General features: G+C 39.3%; 1 protein-coding gene across 2 annotated transcripts in view; it reads left to right on the top strand.

The window, feature by feature from the left end:
• The window catches only part of LOC138964977 (kinesin-like protein KIF15), a 42,906-nt gene that overhangs the window by 3,319 nt on the left and 27,274 nt on the right, over positions 1–12,313 (top strand). Inside the window, exons 3-10 of one of the 2 annotated variants that reach the window (XM_070337097.1) lie at positions 1,685–1,862; positions 5,943–6,019; positions 6,397–6,434; positions 7,157–7,257; positions 7,955–8,134; positions 8,821–8,922; positions 9,470–9,577; positions 12,199–12,313. The exon at positions 12,199–12,313 is cut by the window's right edge and continues 11 nt beyond it. In XM_070337097.1, the coding sequence (XP_070193198.1) occupies positions 1,685–1,862; positions 5,943–6,019; positions 6,397–6,434; positions 7,157–7,257; positions 7,955–8,134; positions 8,821–8,922; positions 9,470–9,577; positions 12,199–12,313 (899 nt within the window). Of the gene's footprint in view, positions 1–816; positions 1,863–5,942; positions 6,020–6,396; positions 6,435–7,156; positions 7,258–7,954; positions 8,135–8,820; positions 8,923–9,469; positions 9,578–12,198 lie in introns of those variants that run through there. The other variant, XM_070337086.1, reaches the window with a different exon arrangement.

Raw genomic sequence — 12,313 nt, 5'->3', positions numbered from 1 at the left:
AATTTACGTTCATCTTATTCTTCATCATTTTCTGATTCCAAAAACATATAAATATGTTATATTTGGATTAAAAACAAGCTCTGAAAATTAAAAATATAAAAATTATGATCAAAATTAAATTTTTGAAATCGATTTAAAAACATTTTCATCTTATTCCTTGTCGGTTCCTGATTCCAAAAACATATAGATATGATATGTTTGGATTAAAAACACGCTCAGAAAGTTAAAACGAAGAGAGGTACAGAAAAGCGTGCTATCCTTCTCAGCGCAACAACTACCCCGCTCTTCTTGTCAATTTCACTGTCTTTGCCACGAGCGGTGGACTGACGATGCTACGAGTATACGGTCTTGCTGAACAATTGCATTGCGTTCAGTTTCATTCTGTGAGTTCGACAGCTTGACTAAATGTTGTATTTTCACCTTACGCGACTTGTTTACAATTTGTGTGTGTGTCACTCACTCACTCTGTGTGTGTGTGTGTGTGTGTGTATGTGAGTCTGTCACTGTGTGTATGTGCGTGTGTGTGTGTGTGTGTGTGTTGCTCTGGCTGTGTCACTCTCAGTGTCAAAGCTGTTTACAATATTCACGTTATCATTATGACACTTGTAATTTTATAGTTGTACTTGTAAAAAAATAGTTGTATAAAAAAAAAGTGACTATGTGTTAGTGTGAATTGTAAATGTAATGTACATTGTAAGTGTAGCATATGGATCACCAAATAACGGCAGTTTTCAGCCATGAACAGCCAGGACCGTGTACGGAATCAGAGATGGTTCTCAGAACTCTTTGTTCATGGTTTTGCATTGTTAAACTGGACTACTGTAATGCTCTTTTATCTGAATGTCCTTTGTACATCACTAACAAGCTTCAGAAAGTACAGAATGCAGCAGCTAGACTTGTTCTCAAAGCCAGGAAGTCTGATCACGTTAAACCACTCCTCCGCACCCTCCACTGGTTGCCTATTCAAGCTCGCATTGACTACAAACTCTGTACCCTGTGTCATAGTTTTTTCTCTCAGACTGCTCCTGTCTATCTATCAGATATGTTGAATGTATACATTCCCTCAAGACAGCTTCGCTCTTCCAGCGATTCTCGGATGCTTCGCATTCCTCATGTCAGAACTAAAGCCTTCGGCCACAGGTCCTTCTCTTATGCAGCCCCTAAAATATGGAACTCTCTCCCATATGACATCCGCCACATTGACTCAACCCCTTCTTTCAAAGCAGCTTTAAAGACCCATCTTTTCAAAATCTATTTAGATCCCTGATCCGCTTTTTCAATACCCTGTACTATCGCTTCACGCTTGTGTTTGTGTGTGTGGGTGTGATCGACTGCGCTGTGTGTGTGTGTGTGTGTGTGTGTGTGTGTGTGTGTGTGTGTGTGTGTGTGTGTGTGTGTGTGCGTGTGCTATGACTATGATATAGTGATTTAATATATTATTTTTCTTACTATGTACTTAGCTTTAACTTGTGTGAGTGTGTGGTGTTTTTTTTCTTCTTTGGATGTTGTTGTTTGTATAATTAATGCATTATGGCATTTACACTACTGTATGAACTAGGATACTATTTATTGTAAACATGTATTGCATTGTTCAGTTTGATGTAAAGCACGGAGAGCGTGGGTTAACCCCATGGTTCGCGCTATATAAGCTTGCCACTATTATATTATTATTATTATTAAACAGTGAGGATGCCATCAAAGTGATTGTCAGAGTTCGTCCCCCGGGGAATGCCAGCAGTGCTCTCCCCTTCGCAGGGCAAGTTGTGGAGGTGAATTCAAACAATAACTCTGTCACACTCCTGGCAAAACCTGACCCAAAAATCTTCACGTTCGACCATGTGGCTGACACAGACAGTTCTCAGGTAAGATAAAATTCACAAAAATAATTTTTTCGTTTTTGTTTGTCTGTGCACTTAAAAGACCGTTGGGTCGATATATTTGTGAATGTATTGTTTTGTCTGAATAACAAACGTTCCAACAACCTACCTTTCTTGTTTTTTGATTCAGAACAAAAAGAAAAAGCATTATTGTTGAAGTATTTTGGGCTGCAACAATAACAATAATTGTCAGTAAGTACTGGTGTCACATGACTGATGTGAACCAGTTGATTGGCTAATGGCGATGCGCTTAAATCTGTTAGCGCACTCTTGGAGTGCGCTAACTTTTCCACAGAGCGTATTCTTACGCCCTTTGCCAAAGCGAGACTGTACTCTCATCCTCAGAATTAATTAATGACATGTAGCTTATATTCTCCACTTTACCAAAAAATAACCATAAATTTCCTGCTCAAAGCAGAAGTGTTTTTTTCTGACAGATCGCAGGTGCCTGTGCCACAGTGAATCCCACTGATCTAAAAATAGAAGCGGCTGTGTCTCTTCCACAATGCCAATGGTCTCTTCTCGTTTTGACTTGCAAAGATTCTTCTCATATGCCGTGTTAGTGGCATGTAGCTTATTAACCACATTACCAAATGATGAGTTAGTATAAAATTCCCAGCGGCAAACAGAAAACACAAGTGTTATTCCGATAACGTAGGCCTACCAGCTAGACCAGCATTTGAAAGTCGACTCTGTTATAGTAGACTACACTGAAATACGACTGCATCAGTTCAGTAAATGAATGGTTTCCGAATTATTATTTCAAGGCAACAACAATCGGAATCGAAAACGTGTAGGGTTAAGAACGTTCTTACCATGTATAAAACTTATTACCAGCCTGCCTCATGCGTGCAGACGAGCTTTGTTTTTGAAATGAGACTGCAGTTCAGTGGTTCGATTGCCCTAGCAGACGACATAAACCCCGCAGCAAATGAACATGTTGGGCAAATGTGAACAAACAAACGATGGGGATGTAATACGTGTAGAGTTCAGAGCATTCTTACCGTTCATATATATAGTACCAGACTCCCCGATGAGTGAAGATACAACACGAGAAACATACCACATTTACTTTGAAAATTTGCTGACCGTGGCCTTGGCCGGAGTCAATTCAAGGGGCAACACTCTGCACAGTCAATCTGTCCAAGCTCGATGAAGGTTTCGAATCGCAAATAACTAAGAGCACTGTCCTTTCTCCGAGTTTAAATGAGGTCTGTATGAAAGATCATCACTTTTTAGCTTAACGCTACTCTGGAATTTACCAACAGAAATTAAAACAAGAGTTTGCGTGTGACGAAAGCAACCCCCCGCGGGTTAGGGGGAAGAATTTACCCGATGCTCCCCAGCATGTCGTAAGAGGCGACTAACGGATTCTGTTTCTCCTTTTACCCTTGTTAAGTGTTTCTTGTATAGAATATAGTCAATGTTTGTAAAGATTTTAGTCAAGCAGTATGTAAGAAATGTTAAGGCCTTTGTACTGGAAACTTGCATTCTCCCAGTAAGGTCATATATTGTACTACGTTGCAAGCCCCTGGAGCAATTTTTTGATTAGTGCTTTGTGAACAAGAAACAATTAACAAGTGGCTCTATTCCATCTCCCCCCCTTTCCCCGTCGCGATATAACCTTCGTGGTTGAAAACGACGTTAAACACCAAAGAAAGAAAGAAAGAAAGAAAGTGACGAAAGCACGACACACTTGAGACAGCCCACACAAAAGTAGATCTGACACAAACCTGATCACACAGTTACGCCTATCCAAATACGCGTAGCAAAATGTGCGTTTGGAATATTCTTTTTTCTATGGCGGTACTGACAATATCGTTATTGAAACAATCCCAGTGCACTACGGGATTTATAGAGCAAATCTCGAAAATAATTATTGAACTCAGCGCTATGCGCTTCATTCAATAATGAATTTTCTCGATTTGCTCTATAAATCCCTTAGTGCACTGGGATGTCTCAATAACTTAAATAATAGACGGTTTTGGAAAATAACTCCGTCAGGATTTTTAGCGGTCTGAAAGAGTAACAGCCCCTTTACCTCGGACAAGCTTTTTAAAACATCCAGAGAATGTCTCGCTTGCGATCTGAACGAACAACTAACTCTGATGTGTATGTTATGCAACTCACGCACAATAATGATATCTTTTTCTTTGAGAAAAGCTTGTCCCAGGTAAAGGCGCTCTTACTCTTCCAGACCGCTGAAAATCTTGACAGAGTTATTTCCTGAAAACGTCAATTTAACAACACTTTATGGTCCATTAAAATGAGTACAATAAAATGAAAAATTTTCTTTGACACATCCACCCAGATAAGAGATGCGACCCCTACACGGGCAGAAAGTATTCAGGTGTGTCAAATACTGTTTAATGAGTAATACATTTATCACAAACAGAGGATGTACAGATTTACAAACTTCATAAAAGCCGTGAGAATGATGTCACAAAACTAAATGATGCAAGACCTCGGCTGACTAAGCGGTAATAAGCTAGTCCCCATTCTGCTGCTGGTGTCTCTTAATATAAATACCCATATTACGCTTACAGTCATACACATGTACATATACATGTATATGTGTATGCCAGACCTGTTTACCCTTACGATTTTGGCGTAATTTATTACGATTTTCTGCAAAAAATACGCCATTCCGCTATCCGTGTCAAGACTACGATTTTCATAAATAAAAAAAAATGTTAAAAAAAAAATTAAAAAATTTTAATTTTTTTTTTTAATATTAATTCACATGTTTGGCATTGTTTTTTTCAATGGCAAAATGGGGTGAAAAAGCACAAAACTGACCAGAGATCATAATCATGTCTGTCTGATGAGACGCTGGAGAGCCTTCTAGTGGTGAAGTCTCGCCCTCACTCATTCGGCAAGCGCAAGTACAGGCATGACAGACTGAAAAAGACCTACTACGTGCAAAAGAAAAAGAATCAGTGATGCATGTGCTTTTGATGTGATCTTCTTTGAAATTATGATGACTACAAAAACTGACTGATGTGTTTTGTTTGTGAATGATGGATATATGTGCATGATTGCGTTTCGCAGACACAGTTGTCATGTGCGTTGTAATTGGCGACGAATGCTGGATGATTACTATTTTTGTGCCAGGATTACTATTTTTGGGGCTGAGCATTACTCCAAAACACTTATAGGGGTAAACAGGTCTGGTATGCATTTGTCTCTACTTTTTACATTAAGTCAAGTTTTGACTAAATGTTTTAACATAGAGGGGGGAATCGAGACGAGGGTCGTGGCGTATGTGTGTGTGTCTGTGTGTGTGTGTGTAGAGCGATTCAGAGTAAACTACTGGACCGATCTTTATGAAATTTTTCATGAGAGTTCCTGGGTATGATATCCCCAGACGTTTTTTTCATTTTTTCGATAAATGTCTTTGATGACGTCATATCCGGCATTTTGTTGAGGCGGCACTGTCACACCCTCATTTTTCAATCAAGTTGATCGAAATTTTGGCCAAGCAATCTTCGACAAAGGCTGGACTTTGGAATTGCATTTCAGCTTGGAGGCTTAAAAATTAATTAAATGACTTTGGTCATTAAAAATCTGAAGATTGTAATGAAAATTATTTTTTTTATAAAACGATCCAAAATTACGTTTATTGTATTCTTCATCATTTTCTGATTCCAAAAACATATAAATATGTTATATTCGGATTAAAAACAAGCTCTGAAAATTAAAAATATAAAAATTATGATTAAAATTAAATTTCCGAAATCGATTTAAAATCCATTTCATCTTATTCCTTGTCCGTTCCTGATTCCAAAAACATGTAGATATGATATGTTTGGATTAAAAACACATTCAGAGAGTTAAAAAGAATAGAGATATAGAAAAGCGTGCTATCCTCCTCAGCGCAACCGCTACCGCGCTTTTCTGGATTGTTAATTTCACTGCCTTTGCCATAAGCGGTGGACAGACGATGCTACTAGTACTAGTGTACGGTCTTGCGGAAAAAATGCAATGCGTTCAGTTTCATTCTGTGAGTTTGACTGAGCTTGACTAAATGTATTTTCGCCTTACGCGAATTGTTTGTTGTTGCAGGAATCTGTTTTCACCTCAGTTGGGAAAGCTTTAATAGATAGCTGCATTGCTGGGTACAATGGAACCATATTTGCATAGTAAGTGTCTTTTTGTTTTTGTTTAGAACCATTTTTTTTCTTTACATGATTGATATATGAATTTATGCATTCACTTTTCCTGCATTATAGAAATCAAATACATTATATAAAAGTTAAGCATACCTTTTGAAGTTTTAAGTCAGATAAGAATCAGTGAACAAATTAGATGATACCTTCTGCTTGTGTTTTTTTGTTCGCTTGAGAGACAGGCATTTTTTCCCTTTAAAATAGTGGTGTTTCTGATATTTGCCACTGCATCGGTAGATGCCAAATGCTTTGAAGTAAATATGCTTCATTAGCTGTATTAAAGTGGACTGTAGCAAATTTTTATTTTGTAACCTTTAACATGTGATTTTTCAATATTTGAATTTTTCCAGTGGGCAGACAGGATCTGGGAAGACTTTCACCATGCTTGGTAAGCTGGAGCACAGGAAAATCATTCTTACCATAATCATAATTGTCATTCAAATAGTAACACTAAAGTGACTGAACTGCTCACTTCCAGGTACACAGAGCCCCTAGGGCTTTCATTCATGCCTCAGACATCTATCCATTTGAAAAAATACCAAGTATCTTTGACCTCCTAGGCTCCTTGCAAGGAGTAGAAAACTGCAGTTGTTTTTTAAGAAGTAATTTTTATCATTGTCCTATAGGGGTGACAGCGTAACACTTGATCCGCCTCACATCAGGTCCTACACATGAACCAATGACATCAAATGCCCACATTGAAGTCTATTTGTCTCGACGAGAAAGAGAAAAATATGTTATTTTGTTCCATTTTGGCATGATGCACCCAGCCTTTAGCCACAGAAAGTGATCACAAGAAATGTTGATTACATTTTGGTGGGAGATATGAACTGACGAACTGCATAAAGTTATGTTTCGCTGGTAACACTAAAGGTATGTGTAGTCATCTATGGGATGTTTGTTTTAATAGTTTATATCCTTAATTGCGACAAAAAGACAACATTTTGTTTCAGCAATGCTGTGAGCTGCACTGCATCTTTAAAATTTGAATTCTGACAACTATGAACAGTATAACTTTGCATAACTATCTTCATTTTTTTTAATTGATTCTTTATATGGGTACACAGTTGTTTGTGCATTTTCATCACATCTGTAATTCTTGTGTTTCAGGGCAATCTGAGGAGTGTGACAATTTTCAACATGAGCTGCGTGGTGTTATTCCTCGTAGCTTTGAGCACCTGTTCAACTTGATTTCCAGAGAACATGAGCTTGTAAGTAAATATCTGTCCATATGTTTCCACTCTCTTAATACTTAATTCTAAAAACTTAAGGCTTTGTTGTTGTGTTATACCAATGTTTTAACTCAAGTTATTATTGTATAACTTTTGGATTTTTTTGTCAATGCCTCTAAACCCCTATTTTAAAAATTTGTGAGCTAAAAGCGCACATGTACCCTCTTCAAAATCTCATAATATTTTGATTATCTGCACTTATTCACCACTATCATCACTCACTGCAACCTATTTCACAGCAATTTCTGTGCTCACAGGGGGAAAGGTCGAGCTTCCTGATGACGCCTGAGGAAGGTCAATAATTTTAGTTCAGATTAGGCCCCTCCCACTTTTTTTGTAAACTAACCCGCTTGGAAATTCTGTGGTCGATTTGGAAAAGAATTAAGAGAAATAGCATCACTTGTTTGCTTCATTACGTCATTTTACCTCTCATCTAAAGCATTGTTTTGAATCTTCACAGCAGAGAGAAGTTTAACGTGTCTTTTGGCACAACGCACCCATCTGCATCATATTTGCCACATGAGAAAATAAAGGTGCTTTCTCCACCCATCCTACCAGATACCTCAAAAAGCAGCCGCTCAGCTCACAAATGTTGCCAATGGCTGTTGGTAATGGTATCTATGCTTTGGATCACTTCACCAAATCTAATTCCTCTGGTACTTTTATTCGCTTGCAGCATGGGGAGAGAAAACAGTTTCTGTGTAAGTGCACTTTCCTGGAGATTTATCAGGAGCAAGTGTACGACTTGTTGGATCCAGCAGCTGCCAACCTGCAGATTCGTGAGAACATGAAAACAGGCGTCTTTGTTGATGGCCTGATGGAGCAAGTTGTGGCCACACCTGCTGAGGCCTACCAGGTATTCTTTGGAGTGTGTTTGGGGGGAGGGGGGTTATGGGGGGGGAAGACCTTTACTGTTTACATTTTGAGAATGTGTACATACTCGGACAAGGATTATGCATGCTTGATGAAGTGATAGACATGTCTTTTGACCAGACGTTGTGGAAGCAAATAGATGGTTTGGAATGCAATGATTTATGTTTGTCTTGTGATTAAAATTGTCTTATGAAGCATTGTCATAATAGAAAGGATTATAATTTATTTTGTCCTCATAAGTGCGCGCAGGTAATTCACTGTAGAATTTGAAGAAAAAACAGGGCATGGAATTTTAAAAAAAGTAAGCCATGAAATTTGCTTTCTGACTGTACATATTGTGTGTTTAACTCCTTTTGGACAACAGAATGTGCTAGCTGGCCGAAGTGAAGTACAAAATGATAGTGCACATAACACTGATACATCCACAATGCATCCTTATTGGGGCTTTATATTATTTGAAACTTAGCAAGGTGTAGTTGATTAGATGTGATTACTTAGCTGTCCGTGGTCAAAACCTGTTAAAGTTGGACATTATCTCAAAATCTGTCTAGAATATGATAGTAATTGTCAAAAAAAATCTATGCAGAATAGGTTAGAAATGATTTTAAAAACCGTCTAGAATGGGTTGACACAGGTATTGTTCAAAGTTGACGGACTATCTTGCTTCAGGCTCTGAGCACTGGTTGGCTGAACCGAAGGGTGGCAGCCACGTCCATGAACAGGGAGAGCTCCCGTTCCCACGCAGTCTTCACCCTCTGCATTGAGTCCAAGGCAAGGCGTTCATAATCATAACTTTACTTTTCGCAAAAAGGGTCGAGGCATGAAAATAGTTTGTTCGCTTCATTGCTTCGTATTTTCTCATGTGTCAGGTGACTGGTTCTGCGTCACTCACTGTTGTTGTTGAAGTGCTTACTTCCCTTTGTGTGTTTGATTTTTATTTTGAGCATGTCTAGGCTGAATTTGAGGAAGACAAATATGCAGGATATTGGACCATTGATTGTTTGAGGCTGAAATGGATGTTTGAAATGTTGAACTGCAGTCATTTCTGTCCAAATTTTGTGTGTATTTGTCTTTTCTCTGCAAGAATTAGACATAGAAATGTGCAGTAGAAAATGTAACTGTTCTGAAGTTAAACTTCAAATGAAAAAGAAGAATCTGTTTTGAATTTTGTATTTACACTGTATTTGTTTGTATACATTCATTTGCATCAATTGAAATCTTAAGATGTATATGTTAAAGTTATTTATTTTATTCTCTCCACATTTCATTTTGATTTGTTAAAACTGTATTGATTGGTTGATTTATTTACTGTTGACAGGAAGAGAAGAATGGAGTGAAGAATGTGAGACAATCACTTTTGAACTTAGTGGACCTGGCTGGATCAGAAAGACAAAAAGACACCAATGCCCTTGGCATCAGGCTCAAGGCATGTTTGCATTGATATACAGTGATTTTGTTTGATGTTGGCAGTCACTTAAAACTTTGCCTTCTTTTCTTGTCAGTCTCTATTTGCAATACAGCAGTCCCTCTCATGAACGGACACCCTTGGGCCATAGCAAAACTGTCCGTACATTGCAGGTGTCCGGTCACGGGAGGGGTGACCACACCACCCCCTCCCCCATACACACACAGAGACACACAAACAACAGCATTGAGTCTATGCTAATCACTTCTTGTGGCTGCTAAACAATAAACTCCTAATACTTCTTTAAACGTTCTGTAAAAATGATTTGTATGAAAAGTGTTGAAAAGAAGAGATAAAATAAATCCTCAAGGCAGTGAACACACTCACCATGCACTGACATACGAAAGCAGCCACACAAACACAGCACAGAGGAGCGTGTGCAGATGCCTTGCAAGAATAAGCTTGAAGACCAGTTTGAATAAATAGCAGCAGATAGAGCTGCATGTCATAATCATGTAATTTATTTTCATCTTGTCTGGCTTTATATTGACTGCATGCCGATCATGTGGCATGGCAGTGACTTTTCACTCTTCAGTCGGAAATACACTGTACATAACACAGCTCTCACTCTCCCTCACTAAATGCCTACCTCAAGCCGTGACAACTGATGCTTGGAAATTGTGTGGAAGAGTACACCTCTCTATTTCTCTCCAATGCTCTTCCTGCTGACATGCAGTGACACCGGACACCCCACCGAGTTTAGCCAGCTACCCCTCCATCCCCCCCTCCCTCCCTCTCTCTCTCACTCCCTCCAGCCATGTACTGTTTGGGGCTGTGGCCAGAGAGGTCAGCTCCAACTGTTCACTCAGAGCAAAACCAGTTGACTGTGTCGTAACTTTTGACAAAGCAAGACAACTGAAGGGTTCACAGATTAGGCAACCGACTCATGGTCAAGGCTGAGGGGAAACAAGAGTATCTTGTCAATGAAAGAGGTTACACACAGACACACGATGCTGAGAACTGTGGCCGGTTTTTCACTCTCTTTCGCTCAGGACCTTCATCGACTGTGGTTTCTGTTGTTTACGTCAACAGACAAGAATAATGAGCACAGTGCAGTTTCATGTTGGCATCTTCGCATGTACTCCACTTCTGACCAAAACTACCCCCCCCTCCTGATGGGTACAGGTGCACTCAAGTTACCAGTGACTGTCGTCACGCCATTGTGGCTGTGATCTTTGTACCAAGAGCCGGACTGCTCTGTTATCGATTTTGTTGTGGTGAAAATTTGACGATGGTCTGTCCGTACATTGGAGGTATGACCTGCTGTTGGGACCGAAAATGAGTGTCCGCGTCCACGTTTTGCAGGTGTCCGTTTAAGGGGGGGCAAATATAGAAGGAAAACACTCCGTGCCGAGCAAATGTGTCCGTACATGTCAGGTGTCCGTTCACGCCGGGGGCCGTACATTGCAGGGACTGCTGTAGTACATTTAACAAAGAAAATAATGTCCAGCAACAACCATGAGATATGTCTGTCACAGATGAACTTGAAATTCTCAGGAATTTCATGTTTTACCATGGGGAAAGTCCAGCTGGAACTCAGTGTTGTTACATTTTTGAGTCACTTGAGAAAAAGTGACTCTATGTAATCGGTCAGTGTTAGTCTGTCCGGCCGGCCGTCCGTAGACACCACCTTAACGTTGGACTTTTCTCGGAAACTATCAAAGCGATCCGGCTCATATTTTGTTTAGTCGTGACCTCCAATGACCTCTACACTTTAACGATGGTTTCATTGACCTTTGACCTTTTTCAAGGTCACAGGTCAGCGTCAAAGGAAAAATTAGACATTTTATATCTTTGACAAAGTTCATCGGATATGATTGAAACTTTGTAGGATTATTCTTTACATCAAAGTATTTACATCTGTAGCCTTTTACGAACGTTATCAGAAAAACAAGGGAGATAACTAGCCTTTTCTGTTCGGCAACACACAACTTAACGTTGGGCTTTTCTCGGAAACTATAAAAGTGACCGGGCTCAAATTTTATGTGAACGTGACTCATTGTGTTGTGAATAGCAATTTCTTCCTGTCCATCTGATGCCTCATATAATATTCAGAACTGCGAAAGTGACTCGATCGAGCGTTTGCTCTTCTTGTTTGGTATGAACATTACATAATACAAAATCCCTTGAGGTGAACTTCCGGTTGGAAAAGGTTCCTACATGTATTAGAAAATCAAATTCCTTGGCCCTCTGTCTCAGTCTCTCTCTCTTTCTCTCTCTCTCTCTCTCTCTCTCTCTCTCTCTCTCTCTCTCTCTCTCTCGCTCTCTCTCTCTCTCTCTCTCTCTCTCTCTCTCTCTCTCTCTCTCTCTCTCTCTCTCTCTCTCTCTCTCTCTCTCTCTCTCTCTCATTGACAAAATGACTGATTATTGTGATGAAAATTAAATTCTTAGTTCTTCATTGTGTTTTATTTGTGAACAAAAGTAAACAGAAAACGCATTTCACAAGTGCAGAAAACCCAAATATTATTAACAAGCATGAAATAAGAATAAAAGGAATCCATTATTGCTGTGTCTCTTACTTCAGAGTTGGCAAAAACAACAGCTAAATGTTCATTTCTGTACAATACTTTTTTTCCGAACAGGAGGCAGGGAAAATCAACCAGTCACTGTCGGTCCTGGGGAACGTTATCATGTCCTTGGTGAAGATTTCTCAGGGCCGTCCACAGCACATTCCATACAGAGACTCCAAACTTACAT

Source organism: Littorina saxatilis, linkage group LG1, assembly GCF_037325665.1.
Source record: "Littorina saxatilis isolate snail1 linkage group LG1, US_GU_Lsax_2.0, whole genome shotgun sequence".
Taxonomy (NCBI): domain Eukaryota; kingdom Metazoa; phylum Mollusca; class Gastropoda; order Littorinimorpha; family Littorinidae; genus Littorina; species Littorina saxatilis.
This window is presented reverse-complemented; position numbering and strand designations above follow the sequence as displayed.